Genomic DNA, 16,718 nt, shown 5'->3' with positions numbered 1-16,718 from the left:
GGAAGCTAAGTTTCCTTAGATTCAGCACTGGGGCCAAGGAGATGAAGACCAAACCACATTCTTGGAGACTTCCTAGAAGGATCAAAGGGGCGATATGGTCACTCATGACCTCGGTCTTTCCCTCCCGGGGTTCAAGTTGGATGTTTTAACATAAGGGATTTGGGAAAGTGAGTTTCAAGCCCCATGGCCTCTCTTCCCAGGGGAGACCTCCCAGGAGGAGTGGAAGAGGCGCATCCAGGAGAATCCAGGTCCCTGGGGAGAGCTGGCTACGGACAACATCATCCTGACAGTACCAACCGCCAATCTCCGCACGCTGGAGAACCCTGAGCCGCTGCTTCGCCTCTGGGACGAGGTGATGCAGGCTGTGGCACGGCTGGGGGCTGAGCCCTTCCCTCTGCGTCTGCCTCAGAGGATCGTTGCTGACGTGCAGATCTCAGTTGGTGGGTGCTCTGTGCATGCCGCCCCTGACAGCCTTCCTTTCTTTCGACAGACAAGCAGTGGGCAGGCAGCATGGTAAAAACGTTTTTCTAGCAAGACATACAAGATGTAAGTCTTGCTATTTAAACGAAAGGGGGGAGATATGTATTTAAAAAAATAGACTCAGCCAAATCCCCCAACAAAACAACTGGAAACTACCTAAGTACCCAACAGTATGGAATGGTTAAGTAATATATGGACAGACACTGAGGAAAATTTCTAAAGTGGTATTTTGATGGCATAAGGAAATATGATGGGATTATGGGACATGAGAAAAGTGGGCTGTGGAACCGTGTGTGAGCAGCATGTGAAATAGTGGACAGTCTAGGTCAGCATGTCAAGACTTGTCCTCCAACAGCCAGAAGAACGCAGGAACAAAGTGCTAGGCTTTCACAGGAGTCCCATTGGGCGCTTCAAGGAGAAAGTAAAAGTGGGGGGGGTCTCCCCCCAGGGTCACAGTTGTTGGGAGAAGGAATTTAACAACGTTGAGAAGGCACTGAATGAAGAGATCTCTGCCAGTGAGTCAAGAGCCTTACAAATCAGGGGGTGTGTAGAAATGAGAGAACGATGGAAATTTCTTTAGACCCCAGTTTTCTTGCCTTGCGGAGGTGATTACTATCAAGTAGCGTCAACGTGGGCAACACCGTTTCTAAATAATGAGAAGGGGAAACCACCATCCAAGAGTTCTCCATTTTGAGAAAAGAATATAATGAGACAGATTCACATGACAGGACACCCTCACAGAAGTGAAAAAGCTGGAGAGTAACACGAAGGGCTGTTTGTAACGTGCATCAGACCCATTACCGGCAGGCCAGAGTGAGGGTGGGGGAGAGCCCTGGTGGGCCTCGTGTGGATTGCCCTTCTGAGCCTTACGGGGTTCTGGAAGTCCTGGTAAAGACGGGTGGGGAGCGTTCTAACCCCTCTCCCTCCCTCCTGCGTTCCCAGGCTGGATGCATGCCGGGTACCCCATCATGTGCCATCTGGAATCTGTGCAGGAGCTCATCAATGAGAAGCTCATCAGAACCAAGGGGCTGTGGGGCCCCGTCCACGAGCTTGGCCGCAACCAGCAGCGTCAAGAGTGGGAGTTCCCCCCGCACACCACCGAGGCTACCTGCAACCTGTGGTGTGTTTACGTGCACGAAACGGTCTTGGGCATCCCTCGGGGCCGGGCGAATATTGCTCTGTGGCCTCCCGTTCGGGAGAAGAGAGTCCGAATCTACCTGGGCAAGGGTCCCAATGTGAAAAACTGGAATGCGTGGACTGCGCTGGAAACGTACCTACAGGTACTGGGCAAGAGGGAGGGGGATGGGAAACCCCGCGGGGGGGCCGCCCGTGCAACCTCGAGAGGGGACACCCTAGTGACCCCAAAGTGGACTTAATTGCCTCAGCCGCACCCTCACGCCATGATTCTGAGGAGATTCATGAGAGTAGATAGAAAGCACCAAGGCAGAGGCGAGGGCAGTACTCTTCAGTTACCATGGCTTGCTCTGAAGCCAGACATACCTGAGACTGAAGCCAAACCATGTCACGGAATAGCTATCTAACCCCAAACACCATGCCCACCCCCCCACACACACACGTTATGGGAGGGGACCCATCATTTTCCTTAGAAACTGCCTCAGTTTCTCCCTCAGAGGCAATCCAAGATGCCTCAGTGGCCTGCACATGAGGTTGCCTCTGCCTTTGAACTATTGTCCAGCATCCAAGTTCCCTCCCCCGAGTCCCTGGAGCGGCTCCCAGGCCACCGTGCAGAGTCTCACCACCTGGGATTCTGGAACTCAGTCTCCAGCCAGGTTCTTCCACGTGCCCGACTTCCTCTCTGTGTGTACCCACGGCCCCGAGAACGATAGCCAAACTGCCCGGAGACTCTAACCTCGTCGCTGGGGCCACTTCACCCCAGGGACAAAAGTTGTTCAGCTGTGAAATCCAGCTGAGGGTGTTTCAGAGAACTGCTACTGTCCATCCTAACCTTAAAGCGCCATAACCCGGCCTCACACGGGCTTTTTCCAGGGGCCTCGGGCCAGCTGCCTTTTCCTAAAATGATGCCTTACTTAACTTCTTTCCAACCACCTAGACTATATATCATCTTCTGTTTCTACTGGACTTATTTTTTTTCCTAAAGGCCATGTCAGTAGCCTTACAGATTGGCACAGACCTGTGACTGATGCAGGTTATGTCCGGGTAAGGGAGAGGGGGATAGTTCTCCTGCTTTGGGGGTTTAACTTTGCAGCTGTGAAAGATACAAGGATTTTTTTCACTTCAGTCAGCTTTAAACCCTTGTGTGATATCCTCTCAACACTTTCACGATGGAGTGAGCTACCACCTAATGACGTAGGTGGTAAATACTGATAATAATCATGACCGTGATTACCACAGCCATCCTTTATTGAGGGTCTGCTCCATGCTGAGCACCTCGCTAGCTCAGAGGCCCCATTAAGATAAGACAGAGAGTAGCCCATGAGGCCAGCAGCTAGAACTGCAGAGAGGGCCAGTGACAGAAATGAAACTAATGTTTTGGGGGGTTAAATACATTACATTAATTTATTATAGTGTTTTTGGGGTCTTTCTGTGGATTAAATGTCTCCTCCTCCTGCTGCCCCTTTCTCTCCCCAGCTACAGGAGGCCTTTGGTTGGGAGCCATTCATCCGTCTCTTCACTGAGTATAGGAACCAGACCAACTTGCCCACAGATAATGTTGACAAAATGAATCTGTGGGTGAAGATGTTCTCCCACCAAGTGCAGAAGAATCTGGCTCCGTTCTTTGAGGCCTGGGCCTGGCCTATCCAGAAGGAAGTGGCTACCAGCCTGGCCTATCTGCCTGAATGGAAGGAAAATATTATGAAATTATACCTCCTCACACAGATGTAAGGAGTGCCCAGCGAGGTGGCAGGTAGAGAGGTTTGGGGAGGTAGGCAGAGATGGGGATTCATTCCTCGACCTCTGTCTCTTAGGGTTCTAGCCTTGTGCTCTTGGCTCATTGCCCCCATATCTTAATACCTAGTAGTTCTAGCTCTAGGAAGCGGGTTAAGAACACAGCAAAAAGGGGAATCAGAATTTCTTAGGAGCAAGGCCTTCTGTTTATGAGTCTCATTCCTCTGCTCTCAGCTATCATATTCCCTCCTGGCCCTATTTTGGCCTGGTTCTGAGAGCTTTGGCATCTGCCTCTATGCCATCCCTTGGTTCACCACTATGGGCCATGGCCCTTGCGGGTGGTTCTTATCCTGACATCCTGAGGACTCTCTGGGCTTTTGTTTTTGACCAGTTGTTCCAAACACCTGACCATAGAATCCACTGAAACACAAATTTACCAGGATAAGCAGACAGTTCCTTGATATTCTGTGTCTAGGGTAGTTTTCAAAGAGTTTGGAAAGCAGCCTGGTGTAGTAGAAAGAGCCCATGGTTAGCGTTAGCTCTTGGGGAAGTCATTGTGTCTCTACTCACATTTCCTTGTGTGTGAGATGAGGACAAAAATCCCTGCCTCACAGGGTTGTCGTGAAGACTCAGACTGAGAGTTCTGAAGAGGTTTGTGAATGTAGGGATTCTTCTATGTTCTGCTGGCCCCCAGAATAGTGAGCTGAGTACTCCCCTTCTCTCGCCATAGCCTGGAGGTTAAGACCATCATCTCTAAGAGTAGACTCCCCGCATCCAAAGCCTGGTTCTTCCACCTGTTAGTCACATGACTCTGGGCAAGTTCCTCATAAAATGGGATCTATTTCATAGAATTATTGTGAGGATTAAATTTTAGTCCCTCTAAAAGGAATTAGAACAGTGCCTGGCAGTTGGTAGGTATTGAGAAAGTGCCAGGTGCCTTTATTACTAATTGGCATTAATTAATCATTTCAGAACTAGACTACCCTTTTACATGGCATTTACCGATGTGGTGTGATCCATCCCATCCCATCCTACACTCTATACACCAGCCTCTCAAAGGACTGGGGTCCATTGCTTTATGAGCTCTAGGATCTACAGGATCCACGGGCTCTAAATTCATAGTGGGGGTCTTACTAGCTACTTGGCGTTTGGTCTCTTTATTCAATTCCATCTTTCAGGTAAAATTCCTTCTTTGATTAAATCAAGAGTGGGAGTCACTTGAAAAATCAGAACAAATCCATGAGGGCGTTTGTCTTTAGCAAACAATGGGCATCCAACTTAGGGATGGTGTTCCTATCAGATTCCTATCACTGCCCAGAATTCCTTACTAGTTTGGCAGATAAAGTCCACACGCAGAGAGAATCTTGACTTCAGAACCAGATAACTGGATACGACTGACCCAAATTTTATTTAATTACAATGCAAAGATTTTCTCAAGTTTTCTTCTAATCCTATTCAAAACCTCCCATTTCCGTGTAATTTTAACTAGAGTTGAGGCTCTGGGATTAATGCACACATCCAGCCAGTTTTCCTTTAGACCGCTTATATTTATTTGGATGTAGTTGTTTCAGTACACTATTTTATTTGCCTTATTAAGAAGTGGGTGGATGCAGAGATAAGATTTGACCTAGAGAGTGTTTTTCTGTGGATTCCTTTATTATGTCATTTCTTAATCCTAGAAGTCTTTTCCCTTATTTCATGAATATCTATCATCTAGATGCTTTAAACATAGATGATGTTGGATATTCATTCAACATTTGAAAAAATTCTATTGATTAGTTAGAATTCTATCAATTAGATAGTATGTGCCAAATACTGTACTTGTTCTTTTATATAGATTGTTTAATTTAATCTTCACAATAATCTTATGAGATGGAAATTTATCGCTCCCATTTTAGGAAGAAGTGAACTGAATTTTACAGAGATCAAGTAAATTGCCTAAGTCTACACTGCTAATAAATGGTAGACCTGGGATTTAAACCTGGGCACTCTGATTACAGAATGGGTGTTAATAACTACAGTGCTTTGAATATGCAAATAAATGAGTAAATGAAGAAACCGGCCAGCAAACAGAAGGACCTTTATGTCCCTACTTGCCAGCACTTTGCCTGCTTGTACTCACTCCTCATCCAATTTTATCAGAACAGAAAGTCCCTTTGTTTCTCCCAAATGCCAGTTAAAAGGAAGAACTTGAGGTAGGCTCCTAAGGTACATCCCAAAGACAGTGACCCGTTTAGCATCATCCAGGTCTTTCAGATCCCAGTTTATTCAGGTTTCCTTTATCATCTCTAGAGCACCATGAAAGCATTCTAGTAGGGTACTGGGTTTTGAATGATGGGTTATTTTGGTAAAGTGCCTGACTCCCAAAAGCCCCAGACATTGCATGTTCTCAGCAAGGAAATCAGATTCTTAGTCTTCTAGAATAATATTTGTATCCATCCTGGCCCTCTTTAGTTCATTTTTAGCATTATGGCCCTGGGGACCTTCTTAAAATAGGAAGCTATTCATGTCACTCCCCTGTCTGAAAGCTTCCAGTGGGACTTCAAATATAAGATGATGAACTGAGCATATAAGTTTACCTCCCCTCCCTCCCTAGGCCCCACTGAAATTGAAGTCAAGAAATGCAAGAGAGAATTGACACATCTCAGCAAAGAAAACTAAACAGATTTGATTATAACTGAAGAAGATCTCAACACATTTCTGGAAGAGAGAAAGTGGATGAAACATGAGAATGAATGAAAGAGTGAAGGTATCTTTCAGACAGAATAGAAGCTGATCTGAATAACGTAATTCCAAAGAAACATGAGCACCTGAAAAGTCTACAAAGAGTTATACCAGTTGTAAAATTGAATCCCATCCTATTCTGCCCCAACCATTGTGCATAGAATACAGGCAGTCTATAATTGGTATCCATTACAAATCTATTGTTCTTGTTGTTGTTTGTAGAGAAATTGAATAAACTGCCTGAGGAGAGGTAGGAGTTGGTGCCCCAGAATAAAATTTCTCTTTTTGTGGAAATAAGTGACCCCTAGCCTATCGGCTAATCCTCTGAATGTTGAAACCCCTCCTCAAGTAACCCTAGTGCTTCTAGTCCTGGAAGAGGCTTATTGGAGAAACAGATCCAACCATACACTGGCAGAGGACACCCACACCAACTCCTGTAAAAGTTAACAGTTATATTGATTCTTAAATGAAAACAGTCAGCTAGGAATCCCGTCTTTGGGCATCGGGGGGTGGAGGAGGAGGACCAGGGGAGGAGCATTTAAGAAAAATAATCAGAATTAGGACGCTTGAAAAATAAAGTGAACATGGAAAGAATAACTTTAAAATCTGTATCTTCAGAGAGATTTGAGGTGTATTTGTAAGATGAGTACAGAATGCTACACAGAAATGAAAAACTGAGAATAAAGGAGCCCTTGAAAGTGAAATAAAACTGCCCAAAATATTCAGTGGACAGGCTGGAAAATATAGTTGAGGGAAACTCCTTAGATATAGAACAAAAAGAAATAGCAGAAAAAAATAAAGAAAGGAAAAGATCTAGACAATCAATATCTAAGCATTAGGACTTTCTGGAAAAGAGAACATAAAAAAATATAGGTGAAGAAATAAAAAGGACAAAAAATGAAGAACAGAAAGAACCACGTCTCCAGATTGAGGAGCCCCAATACAACCTACGTCTACACACAATCTTGTGAAATTCTGGAATATTAAGGATACAAGGAAGATGTTAAAAGTGCCCAAAGAGAAAATAAAGTTAAGTCATCACAATTAGCTCAACTAAAACAGGAATAAGAAATAGACTGGCAGCAGATTTTTCATTAGCAATACTGAATGCTAGAAGCCAGTGGAGTAATTTCTTCACTTACAGAAAATTTTTGTACTCAGAGTAACATAGCAAAGCCAAACTGTCAAGAGTAGTGTCAAAATAAAGACCTTTTCTGACATGCAGGTTTTCAGAAAGTCTACCTACTTTGCACCCTTTCTGAGAAAGTACCTCGAGGACGTTCTCCGACAAAATGATGAGGAAAACTGGGAAAGAGGAAAAAACAGAATCCAGAAAACAATGGATCACACCCAGGAGGTGTCACTCTAGCAGACCCATTTCAGATGAGAGTACACAGTCTCGGGCTCTTTGGGGAAAGTATGCATTCTGTTCCATAGATAGTTTCATTGAGAAGCTGGAATGTTTGAGTATATGGAGGACATACATTCTTTAGTCAGCAAAAAGAAAACAGAAATAAGTCAAGACATTTGGGTCCAAATGTGAAACAACAACAAAAACTCACGGGATATAAGAAGAGACTCAACTGGACATTGGCGGTAGGTACATCTCCTTACAAGAGGCACGGGCTTCATGAACACTGGATATGTACGGGAGAAAATGGCCTAGCTTCTACTCAGCTCTCAGTAAACATGATTTACTTAGCCAAAGTAATGCAGATGCTGTTTGTTGGTATTCAGTGTTCTGATCAGCCTAGAGACAAAACATGAAAGGCTTACTGTTTTATTCAGGAATGAAACTGAAAATAATTAATTCTGACAAATTAAGAAACAAGAGAGCAGAAAGAGGTTGAGAATTGGTTGGGGGAAGAGAGGTGTCAGGAAGAGTGGGGCTACTTAGATATTCACAGTGGGAATGAGAAGATAAAGTCCGCAGCTAATGGAACAAGAACCGGAGGATAGTATATTGTCCAAAGTTATAAATTAAATCAATAGAAGTCTTAAAAATGGCATATCTATCAAAAATTTGGGAAAGGATAGGCATAGGAAAGGTGGGGATAGTGTAAGTTAAATCCTTATCTTTTGTAATGGGGAATTATTAAAGATTGTCTAAAGTTAATAAGTCAAGAATTATTGTTCAGACATATTATTTAATGTTAGCAAGTTAGTCAACAGAAGATCTAAAAATAGAAATTGTTAAATGCATTGCCTCTAGGGAATGGGTCTAGGGTTAAAAGGGGTGGGGTGGGAAACTGTGTTTTTCATTTCAAGTCCTTCTGTACTATTTAATTTTTTACCTTGTGCATGTATTTGAAAAATTTTTAATAAACTCAAATAAAAATTCTTCAGTGACCTCATATTGACTAAGATATGCCCCAACCAAAACCCTTAAAATGGCTTATGATGCCCTCTGATACTTGGATCCACCTGATTTGTCCAGGTTCATCGTATCTCCCCATTACTCTCTGGTTCTAGCCATACTAAATATCTTCGAGCTATTCACACCTCACCTTCTCGTTTCCACAGGTGTTCCACAAAAAGCAAAGCCTGCCCCTGATCTCACCATGTATCTGAGATTAAGCTTACTCTCTAGCAGATTTTCAATATTTGTTGAGTGAGGGAACACTCATCAGGTGTTGCATGAAGATGGCCAACCAGTGTTCCTTCCCAAGAAGGCGTATGATATTTGTCCCTATTCCAGGAAGCATTTCAAGATCATATCGGTTTGTAAGTTTGCCTGTATTCCTATTCATCTGACAATTTTAGAAAGTTTTAGTCCTATATGAGACCAGATGGTGTCAGAGGATTTCATCCATCAGTCTCCTTGTTATATTCCTTGCTACTTTGCTTGAACATCATAATCTGCTTTCTGCTGTTCCCCCCCACCCCCCTTCCCCCACCATATTTTGGAGAAGCAGTCAACTCTAAAGGGGAGATCTTCAGGCTCCCAAATTTCTTGTGTCCTGCTATTCCTAGTCTCTTGGTGGCTCTTCTTTCTCTGCTAGTTTACTTTCTTCTATTGTCTAACTCCCAAGGCCAGATAGAGCTTCCTAAGGAATATTGGCCTTACATCCTTACATATTGGCCTTACAGATCAGTCTGATATATTTAGTCCCTAAACCAATGTCCCCACCTGATGTCCCAACCTCATCTAATATATATGCCTAGCAAGCCAACAGATAACCAGCTATAGCCTTAGATGTTGACTATTTTTGCTGACAAAAGTAACCCATGCTATCCTTTCTTCCAAGACTACATCACATCTGTGTTCTTTATTCCTTCAAAGCTTTTGGACCCCTGCTCAGCTTCCATTTTGAAAAGGATTTCCTTCTTTGACCCTCATCATTGAAGTCAATCTTCCAAGTGTCGTAGAGAAGGAGTGATGGCTGATCCTCTACTTTTCAGACATCTTCTAACTACACACACACACACACACACACATACACTCCACATCTAATTCAAGAGAGCTATAGAAATGCTATTTATACATGTGGATTCTTATACATTTGAATGCTATAAAGAAGCATTTCTTTGTGAGGAAAGGTTGTGTAGATTAAATTACTGTCAATGTTCTATTGTCATGTTGGATGATTAGTTTTATAGTATTCAGCATATTAGGAAAAAATAGAATAAATGAATGAGTAAATTAAAAAAAAAAAACATGCATTGACCAGTGATGGCAGTACCAGGAGCCAAGGATTATGTTAACACAAATGTGTGTACATGAGGGCCATTAAAACGTTACTTCTGTTCATCTGAACTATACAGGAACTCAAATACACATAATTAAGGAATACATACATGTAGGTACTAAAAATTTCTTTGCATGAACTGCCTAAATTTTGACATAAAATTCACTTTCACAGACTGCCAAAATTATTTAGTATAATTTTGAGATCTGAAATAATACAGGTGAGAGGGAGACAGTGAGGGTGGGAGCTAGGAGGGCAAAATGATCAAATGCAGAACATGAAAACAATGAAATCACAGACCCCACAGACACAGAAGACATCCCTCCCTTCCTCAGTACAACCTGGAACCTGGGGCCAAGTATATATAACAGGCTATACCTCTGCCCCATCCTGTTATCTGCAAAGCGTCTGTGCTTTAAATAAGAGCCAAGTGCCTGAAAGAGTTCACAAACTCTTCCCTTAGCCTCCAGCAGGATGGAGAGAGGCAACTCCAACTTTTTGTTTTGTTTTTTAACATGGAGTTTCTCCTTTTGTTCTTGCTGTCAGAGCAGCCTTGAGACCAAACTGTTACCAAGGAAACAGTACTAAGCCTCAACCAAGGCTTTGACATTTATTCACAAGACTTGTGGCACTGTGAGCTTGTCCACTGGTAACAAACAGTCAAAGCCTCGAGCAGACTTAAGTCTCAATGCTCCTAGGAAATTGAGATTAAACTATAAAAAGGCGAACAGCTGACTCGTGTCAGTAGGGTTGGAGTGACCTTTGGATAATGCCTAGTGGATCTCTGGTACTGGATCAAGAAGAGTGTTTAATGGGATGGGGAGGAGAGAATACGCTCAGGTATGACAGATGATGGTATTCATGCCCTCCAGCCAAAGACCACCAGCAACACACCCATAGTTGAGCAAGTTGGATCCCAGTGAGGGTAAACACTGCAGGAAACTGGGCATCTCAGTAAAAGGGTGTTAAAAGAAACTACTAGAGAATTTGGGCTTTGGGTGGATAATTTTGGGGAGAGTCTAAGGAAGCAAGGGTAATTCTATGATTGTCTCATTAAACGTCATCTATTGGTGGGGATGACTGAAGTGCCCATAGAGCTATAATTGGTTTCTGAAAAAGTAGCAGGTCCTCATTTTAGACAAGAAAGAGGGATATTTGGTATTGTGTGTTTGCCCAGGGATCTTGTTCTTGCCTTGCTTGATCATGCTCTCAGAGTGCTCTTGTTTGATGTGGTTGTTCTATGAAATTGTTCATGTACAAAGGGGAAAAACAGTGCCTAGCTGTGTGTGTGTCAGACAAGCGCCTGCATGTCAACAGGTGCTTTTGTTTTCTTCCGCAGCCCAAAAGAATGGATGAAGAGCCGTTGTTCCTCTTACACAATATTAAAATATGCATTCCTCTTGACTGAACATGGGGATAAATTGGGGAAAAAATTAATATCACAAGGTACCCAAGAGTGACCCTTGCAAAGGATGACTCCTTAATGCTGCCCTAGACAGGATGTTATAACTTGGTTATAACTCAAAATGAAGTTGGGACCACAAGTCAATGCTAACGGGTCACTTCCTTATTGTCTGAAACATCCCCCCTTCTGAATGTAGATGCCCTGAGCCGTTCTAGGAGGAATAGAAAGTAGGCTTTAGGGCAGCAGTTTGCTTTGACCTAGCAGGAATAACGTAACAATAATATACCTTCACAATCTGTGTAAATGCACTTGCTAATTGAGTCACACAGAGAAAAGCTGGAATTTAAAGTGGAAACTAAAGATGCCTTTACATTAGATACATAATGCTTTTCTGAAAGGAGTAGCGGAAGCCATTTTCTCCTGTGCTCAAACACCCCTTTTTGAATTTACAGTCTCTGTGGGACAGAGAGTAAGGTAGTAAAGATCTGGGGCCTCACTGAATCTTAAATATTTTTTAGCACAAAACTAGATGAAGCCACTAGGAAAATACTTTCCCAAGTTAAATTAAAATCCTTCGTGTTTTATCTGCCCTCTTTTAAGAAATGTTCATGGAAAAGTTTCCTAAACGTTCATAAAATCATCTGGGCATCCCCTTCCAATCAGGTCATTGGGTCACCTATAAATTCATTCAATTAACATTTATTGAACACCTACTACAATGCTAGTTACTGTTATAGGGTCTGGAAATACACAATAAACATAATAAAGCACCTGCCCTCATAAATATTCCAGTTTGAACATTAAAATGAACAAATAGGGGTGCCTGGGTGGCCCAGTTGGTTAAGCGTTTGGCTCAGGTCATGGTCTCAGGATCGTGAGATCGAGCCCTGGGTTGGGCTCTGTGCTGGGCATGGAGCCTGCTTACGATTTTCTCCCTTTGCCCGGGATATCCCCCCTCCCCTCTGATGTGCGCACACACACACTTAACTCTCTTTCAAAAAAAAAATTTTTTTAATGTAAAAAAAATAAGACACCATTTGTTACAAAGACAAATAAAATAAAATACAATGATCAAATAAACATATATCAAGTATGATAAGTGCTATGAAGGAATATAAAACAAAATAAAGTTAGGAAAGTGAGCGTTCTGGTGAGCGGGGGGGTGGGTACTGGACAAAGAGTATGTTTGCCATTTTATGTAGTTAGGTCCAGGAAAGCCTCTCTGATAAGGGGACATTTGGCAAATCCTTGAAGAAAATGGTGGAGCAAACCAAGCAGACAATTCAAGGCAAAGAGAGGTAAAACTATAGTTGGCATATTGAGAGCCGCAAGACAGACAAGAGTTCCATCCCTCTAAGAGTCAGTAGCTACTCTCTTGGATGTAAGTGTTGATTTCTGACCTTAACCTTATGATAGGATCCACTGACCTAATGGAAACTCACAACTTGTGAATATCTCTCCTCAAACTTCAAAATCAAGGTGCACTTCACAGGAGTTTCTCCGTCTGGAATTTAGGAGTAAGAGGGGCTCATCTTAGTGGTTTCTGTGACCTCTACCAAAGGTATTGAATGAAGACATGCCTCTAAGTTCTGGGCCCCTGTCGATGGCCTGATGGATCCAGTAACAAGTGGAATTTGGAATCACATTCATATGAAGAAAATTGATTTGGAAACAATTGACTAAATTTGCACAGCAATGGAAGTTTCAGACTTACATATCGATGTTCATCAGGACAAATGTGCAGGGAGTCATAGGAAACAGCCTCAGGTATTCTTGGCTTCTTACTCCATTTTCCCTCTTCCCCCATTAAGCTGCATAATATCTATTCGACCTCGATTAAAATTAAAAGACACTTGGATCACAAGTCTCAACATAAAATGAAAAGTCTTGAGAAGGAAGACCGTGATGTTAGATAACTCTGGAATAATCAATTTGGAAATAATTGTTTATATTTGTAGAAAAACATAAAAAAATAATGTTGCTGGTCCCATAGGACTAGGAGCTTTGAGACTCTGTAGGAATTTTGTTGTAGAGAGATTGGCCTTCACTCACTCCCAACTCCCATACACTAGCCCCTCTGACATCCTGACAACATTTGTGGGTTTGTGTGTGAAGACATATAAACCCACTGGTGTGGGTGCATAATTATAGAAAATGGATCTGTTGTGTGCCTACCCAATGGGTCTGATATTTCAGAGCCAGAGGAAAAACATCCACATTCAGCCTTGGCTAAGTTAGCTGCCCTGGCTCCTGGACAACTGAACTCTTCAGTACAAAACCAAACTTTATATCTGACCTGGAGTTGGGACAAGTTTGGAAACAGAAGACTCCTCGCTTGTTCCTTATTGCAATATTACCCACTCCTACCGTATGTGTTCCATACACTTATGATCCAAAAAGAAAACAGAGTTCCAGGTTAATTTCACAAATACACCAAAGGAGACTATGAAAGCTTTTCTGACTCTGATTAAGCACTGGCCACCTGTCAAGAGTGGCAGCAAACTCCAGCTTCATTGCTTTAAATAAATAGGCAGGCAGGAACTTGCCTAGAGAAAGACCATGCTATAATTTGAACAAAGGTTTTCATAAATGTACTAAAGAATGAAAAATGTAGTGGGTGAGGCTTTCCTAAACGCTCTCAAGTTAATGCCTTTCCTCTTCACTTCCATTATAACACAAATTTAATAAATGCACTTGAGTGTTTGAACTTTAGGAGATATAATTGTAACAGTATATGTTTTAGCCTGGATCCTCCAAGAAGCAGAAGCCAAGATGAGATCAGACGTGCAAGAGATTTATTAAGGGAAACATCTGTGAGAGAAAACAGAGAGGGACCAGAGGTTGGGAGGGCCAACAGACCTCAAGGTAGGTGTAATCTCAGGAAGGAGAGAGCAAAGGAAGAAAGGCTTACATTGCAGGGCAGGTCTCAGAAAGTCTCGTCAAGGCCAGTGGGAGTCCTTTAGCCCCAGTCGCCCATCAGAAGAGTCCCATGTCTCCCAGGAATGGGCCTGCCTTAGTCCCCTTAGTCCCCTTAATCACCAGTCAGGAGAAGCCAAGAGAATTGCAGCATGGCCCTGGCACCAGGATTCCAGAGGCATCAGCTGGGGCTGTCTGTCAAGTTCATACCCACTCCCTGCAGTTGGAGATCTGAGTGGAGCATTTTCATGGCCACCACAGTACTTATTCTTAAGACAGCTGTAGGCACCTGTTCTGGATCATCTTAAATAATGACTAAGTAAACCTCCCCAGTGACTCATACCAGTAAATGCACATAGGTGGATTCAACCATCCCTATTCCTAAATTAGACTGTGGCTAATCCTTTCCAGATTCTTGAGGCCCTTCAGGGAAAGAATATATGGGGCCACATTAAGTATAATTCGTAACTAAAAATAATTGAAGAAGGAAGTCAGTGACTCTTAATGCTAGCCCATAATTAGAAAGCCTATGTATGAAGTAACCCCTGCATTTGGCTTAGTGAGAAAGTGGAATTGCTGTAAGGATTTCCTGTTTAACAAAAATGGGCTGATGTACCACTGGTAACAGTAACAGCCGTGATTTGTGTATGCCTCTTGCTTAGGCCCGACAATTAAGTATCATATTGTTCATGCATATTAATTATGTACAACCCAGAAAGAGCCAGTCATTGCAGTACAAAGGATAGGGAGTAGCATGCTTGGCATCAGCTAATATATACCTACCCTTGGAACTGGATCTCATAAGGGACAGGTAGGTTACCTGAACAAAACTGGGATCTGCTTAGAAAGGGCAGTAGAAGGTGGGGTAGGATATAGACGCTGAAGAGGGAATCTCAGTGTTTACTACCTGCCATTTCTTAAAAACCTTCCTCCAGACTATAAACTCCAATCCCAACTCCTTGGATGCCATCCAAATTCGCTCCTGCAAGTGCTGTTAACAAGCTTCGGTCACAAGGAACATTTTCATGTCTTTCTCAAATCAAGCTTTCACACTGACATCTCCATGCTGTGGACCATGATGTGGTCTCATGGTGTAATGCCCTCCACTCTTCTCTGCCCACACACAATATTTATGTTTTTTCAAAGCTAAGTTTTAGCGTCCCCTTCTCTGTAAGTTCATCTCTGATGACTAGAAACCACTGCTTCTTCCTTTTTCTTCCCTGGCACTTATTTTGCAGCTGATTTGGACACCTACATAAATCCTAATGGTATTATGGTTCTTTCACCTCTACTATCTTCTTAGATTTATTGACTGTAGTATCATTTCCATCTCCCAGAGCACCTCACAGAACTCCTGCCCAATGAGAATATGTTGACTTTCATGGAGGAGTCTCTGTTTTCTCCCAGGTTGTAGGAAGGGCCTGGGGGTCTGCACCTTCACACCCTTTAGTTAGGCCCATGCTGGGCCACATTTCATTTGCCACATTTTAAATGGACCTTTAAAAAAATAGCAGCAATGTCCTCAATAGCCAAAATATGGAAAGAACCCAGATGTCCATTGACAGATGAATGGATAAAGAAGATGTGGTATGTGTATATAAATACAATGGAATATGACTCAGTCACCAAAAAGAATGAAATCTTGCCATTGGCAACGATGTGGATGGAACCAGAAGGTATTATGCTAAGTGAAATAAGTCAGTCAGAGAAAGACAAATACCCTACGAGTTCACTCCTATGTGGAATTTAAGAAAAAAATAGGTGAACCCACTGGAAGGGAAGGAAAAATAAAATAAGATAAAGACAGTGAGGGAGGCAAACCATACGAGACTCTTAACTGTAGGGAACAGACTGAGGGTTGCTGGAGGAGAGGTGGGTGGGGAGATGGGGTAACTGGGTGATGGGCATTAAGGAGGGCATGTGATGTAATGAGCACTGGGTGTTATATGCAACTGATGAATCACTGAAATCTACCCCTGAAACTAATAATATAGTATATGCTAACCGAACTGAATTTAAATAAAAAATTTAAAATAAGTAAATAAATAAATAAACAAATGTACCTTCATGCAGTTTCCTATGTTGTTTTGTTTCCATTCTTCGGCCAACTCCTGCTCCCAAATGGCAGATACTTCGATGACCACAGGTACCTTTTGCTCTCTGGCCCTGGAAAAATCATCTTTGTTTAAAACCCTTTCTTCTATTAGATCAACACCAAAATACTCTCAGGAGTCTTTCTAGAATAGTGGTACTTTACCATAAAGACAGTGATGTAGGTAGAGTCTGGTTAAAACTGTAGAGTCCCTCCCTAAACTTAGCGTTGGACATGGAACTCTCCTGACACACTCCCTCAGCGACCCACTCCACTTTGCTTCCCAAAGGTTTGTTTCCTCGCCTATAATCTAAGAATTCAACTAACCTCAGCTCGCATTAGGCTTCTATCCTGAAATACCCTGAAATTCCAATCGGTCTTCTCCAAATTGCCTTCGTTGTGTAGGTTTCTCCTTGCTTTTTCTTTCTGAAACCTGACTGCACTTTGGTCCTCTGCCAAACAGACTTCCACTAGTCCTCCAAGACTCAGTTATTTACTAATTCAGCAGACATCTCTTGAACATTCACTATATGCTTATGTATTC

At 42.6% G+C, this 16,718-nt stretch overlaps 1 protein-coding gene across 4 annotated transcripts in view; it reads left to right on the top strand.

The window, feature by feature from the left end:
- TCAF1 (TRPM8 channel associated factor 1) overlaps positions 1-7,559 on the top strand; it is a 48,787-nt gene extending 41,228 nt beyond the window's left edge. For 2 of the 4 annotated variants that reach the window (XM_035021309.1, XM_035021308.1), the window contains exons 6-9: positions 201-440; positions 1,423-1,760; positions 3,091-3,341; positions 5,945-7,559. In XM_035021309.1, coding sequence (XP_034877200.1) covers positions 201-440; positions 1,423-1,760; positions 3,091-3,341; positions 5,945-5,954 — 839 coding nt within the window. In that variant the 3' untranslated portion in view covers positions 5,955-7,559. Of the gene's footprint in view, positions 1-200; positions 441-1,422; positions 1,761-3,090; positions 3,368-5,944 lie in introns of all 4 variants that reach the window. The other 2 variants (XM_035021311.1, XM_035021310.1) reach the window with 2 other exon arrangements.
- The last annotated feature ends 9,159 nt before the right edge of the window (positions 7,560-16,718 follow it).

Source organism: Mirounga leonina, unplaced genomic scaffold, assembly GCF_011800145.1.
Source record: "Mirounga leonina isolate KUSES-001 unplaced genomic scaffold, KU_Mleo_1.0 Mir_174, whole genome shotgun sequence".
In the NCBI taxonomy this organism is placed as follows: Eukaryota; Metazoa; Chordata; class Mammalia; order Carnivora; family Phocidae; genus Mirounga; species Mirounga leonina.
The sequence above is the reverse complement of the archived record's forward strand: the minus strand, read 5'-3'. Positions and strand labels throughout refer to the sequence as shown.